Genomic DNA, 3,404 nt, shown 5'->3' with positions numbered 1-3,404 from the left:
ACATCAAAATATCTGCGACCTCAAGGAGGGCAGTAAGGCAGATATTCATCTTCAATTAACATAAAGTTTTTAATTTTAAATTAAAAGTATACTTTCTTTTGGCTTAAATGATAGAAAAATGCATGAGGAATTCAAAATTGCTAGTCACATTGAATAAAAATTAGTAGAAAAAGAGTTATGAGGTAAAATGTTATGAAATTTTATGACAGTAAGTAAGGAAGTAAGGGAGTAACGCTTAAGCAATAAGAATAATGAATATATTTCTAAAATGAATGCTTACATTCTAAGGCGGCGAGCTGGCAGAAATGTTAGGGCACTGGGTGAAATGCTTAATGGTTTATCATCTGCCTTTACGTTTTGAGTTAAAATTTCGCCAAGATTGACCTTGACGTACAGATTATTTGATTAATTTTTTTTTAACTTAACAACTTTCAAACTTCCGTTACTGGTAGAATGTGTCACATAGAACAGGTTTTACTCTTAACGTTTTTGACAAAATTTTGTATTTTAGTCGAAGAAATTGACCTCAGGACTTATTCTATGTAAGCCTAGTACTTATTCCATTGGTCCCTTTTGCCAAACCACTAAGTTACGGAGATGTAAACACACCATCATCGGTTGTCAAGCGACGGTAGGGGGAAAATCATAGACAAAAAGACACACACACACAAATATATATATATATATATATATATATATAGATACATATATATATACACACACACACACATATATATATATACATGACAGGCTTCTTTCAGTTTCCATCTACGAAATCTACTCACAAGGCTTTGACTGGCTCGAGGCTGCAGTAGAAGACACTTGCCCAAGATGCCATGCAGTGGGACTGAACCCAGAGCCATGTGGTTGGGAAGCAAGCTTCTTACCACACCTGTGCCTAAATGAAATTTTAATGCCTATACACACTTAACAGAGGTGCATGTGAATATGGATACATAGTTGTGAAGAGAACATAAATACTCTTCGCAGATATGTACATAAATGAGAGAGGAGTGAGTATGTGTGTGTGTAAGAGAGAGAGAGAGAAGCAAATAGTATCTCTTGATGTTATTTCCTTTAGAACTAACTGATGTCCTTAAGAAAAGCATGCATGTTATAGCGGTCCTTTCTTCCTCTTCAATGAACAACAGGGGGGGGGGGCTGCTTGTGTTTGAGTAGCAGACTATAAGTTTGGGTAAAACATTACAATATCTATAGAGCAATAAAATTTATATTTTTTGACAAAAGTGCAAGGCAAATTTTTGTTGAAGTAGTGTACTATAAACTCCAGTGTGATGGTGGTACTTTTCCCTGTTGATTCTGGAGAGATGAAATACAATATCATGATGGAAAGAGAGCATAAAATAAATTTAAAAAATTAGAAATACAGAAGCAACTTATACAACTTTGTTTCAGTAATATAAGAGTGGGCAACTTAGATTTAAGGTGCATGCTCTGCAAAAAGCAAGAAAAAAACAGTAACGTAGCAGTATATGTGTGTATGTATATTCATGTAAATAAATGTGCGTACACACATATACAAAAGCGGACAAAATGAGTATATTAATATTTCTTGTCACTGAATATGGTTATATATTTTCAAAAGGTAAAACAAAAAATAAAATATAAAGGAAAAAAATCAATCTTCATTCTTAGAAATTTTCTTTTTACAAATAAGAAAAAGAATCCTTTTATTTTAAATTATAATTTAATTGGTTTTAGAATTTCACTTTTAAAGACTAGACAACATCATTTCAAACGTAACTTACTTGGTCGGTAAAGCACGGTCACCATCTCTTCTCTGCATCTCTCTCTGAGGCACAGGATACCATCTGAAGTTTAGTTTCCAGTTAAAGCCACCCCAAGTCATGTCGGAACCAGTAATGTACTCAAATGTGTCATCACTAATTACATCAATTATTGGACATACCACAGATTTCCTAAGAGAAACAACAAAATGGAAAAAAAAAAAATCTTATTGCATGGGATAAAATAAAATAGAGTGAAAGTTGTAGAGAGGTTGGTAAAGTCTGGGTGATCTCAGCCAGTGATCTTAATTTATTCTAGATATTTTACTTATCCTTCTATTTTTCTTGGGGAAAGGAATGAATGCCACAAATCCCATTTCACTACCCTTTTATTATCAATAAAAGTTGAGTATCTGCTGACAGATACCTCCACTGAATGAAAGAAAAATATTTATCTATCCCAGTAACTGAATAAGCAATGAAAGGATAAATATTTGTCCTTTATCATTTTCACAAGATGACTGGATAGGTAAAGAAGTCATTTTTAACAAGAAAATTTTGACATTTTTTTTATGCCAAAACAGTTACTGAAGGTGTAACCTGTCCCTTGTCTAATGGGCTAAATTTGGGCACACTCATTTAGCTGTAATTAAAAGTATATATACTGACAATTAGTAATATGAAGTAGATATATAGAACTGTGGTAAATTTATGAGAAATCCAACATATTTTTTTGTCCCTCTATAATACATTATATTTTCAACACTTGACATAAAGCCACCATTTTCTTTTTTCCCCTGTTCTCTTTCTCTGTCTTTCAAGTTACTTGGTAACCTCACTAGTGCTGGTGGCATGTAAAAGTTGCCCAGAACACATTGTAAAGTGGTTGATGCTAGGAAGGGCATCCTGCCATAGCAATCATGCCGAAGCTGATACTGGAGCTCAGTATAGCCCTGCATCTTGCCAAACAGTTCAAGAAAATGGACGTTAAATGATGATGGTTACAACATGTTTATATTCTAATGTTAACATTTGGCTGAAATAATGGTATTAAATTGTATTCCATTCATCTGGGAAGTTACTGAAAAATAATTTTACCTATTAGGGGATTTTCCTCGTACCCACATAACATCACAAATAAGCATTAGCCCAATAAACTGCAGAGAGCATTGAAGGACAGACATCTTGCAACATCTTGTTGTTTGAGATCTTATCAAGCAACTTCCTTCTCATTCTTCTACCACCAACTCATGGTATTTCCCTCATTCCAATAGCTATACCATCAATCCTCATAATATCAATATATATATATATATATTCTACATTGCAACTGCATCAAATCAAGTACTTCAATTCTGTGCATGTACATATATTTACTTGATTGCTGACATTTATCAATGGCTTCTCCCATTGTTTTGATGTACCATGCTTTATTATTAACAGAACTGTTAGCTTTTTTGATGACACGGGTATGCTAGTGTTTATACAGTAAAATACCCACATCTCTTTTACAAGAATTGATCAATTACTTCAATACTCAGTTGTTTCCTCAGTGTAATGACATTTAGTCTCTGAAAACCTAACATACTCAAACAGACCAAATAAAAATCAAGATCAACAAATTAAATTTTATACACCCCCCCCCCACATAGAAAG

General features: G+C 33.5%; 1 protein-coding gene across 14 annotated transcripts in view; it reads right to left on the bottom strand.

Annotated features, from left to right (window-relative positions):
* Window positions 1-3,404, bottom strand: part of LOC106872289 (polypeptide N-acetylgalactosaminyltransferase 1) — a 527,244-nt gene that overhangs the window by 51,801 nt on the left and 472,039 nt on the right. For all 14 annotated transcript variants that reach the window (XM_014919219.2, XM_052969062.1, XM_052969078.1 and 11 more), the window contains one exon: window positions 1,770-1,940. In XM_014919219.2, coding sequence (XP_014774705.1) covers window positions 1,770-1,940 — 171 coding nt within the window. The remainder of the gene's footprint in view (window positions 1-1,769; window positions 1,941-3,404) is intronic.

This window comes from Octopus bimaculoides, chromosome 1 (genome assembly GCF_001194135.2).
Source record: "Octopus bimaculoides isolate UCB-OBI-ISO-001 chromosome 1, ASM119413v2, whole genome shotgun sequence".
In the NCBI taxonomy this organism is placed as follows: domain Eukaryota; kingdom Metazoa; phylum Mollusca; class Cephalopoda; order Octopoda; family Octopodidae; genus Octopus; species Octopus bimaculoides.
Note: the sequence above shows the minus strand (reverse complement) of the source record. Positions and strands in the feature narration are given on the sequence as shown.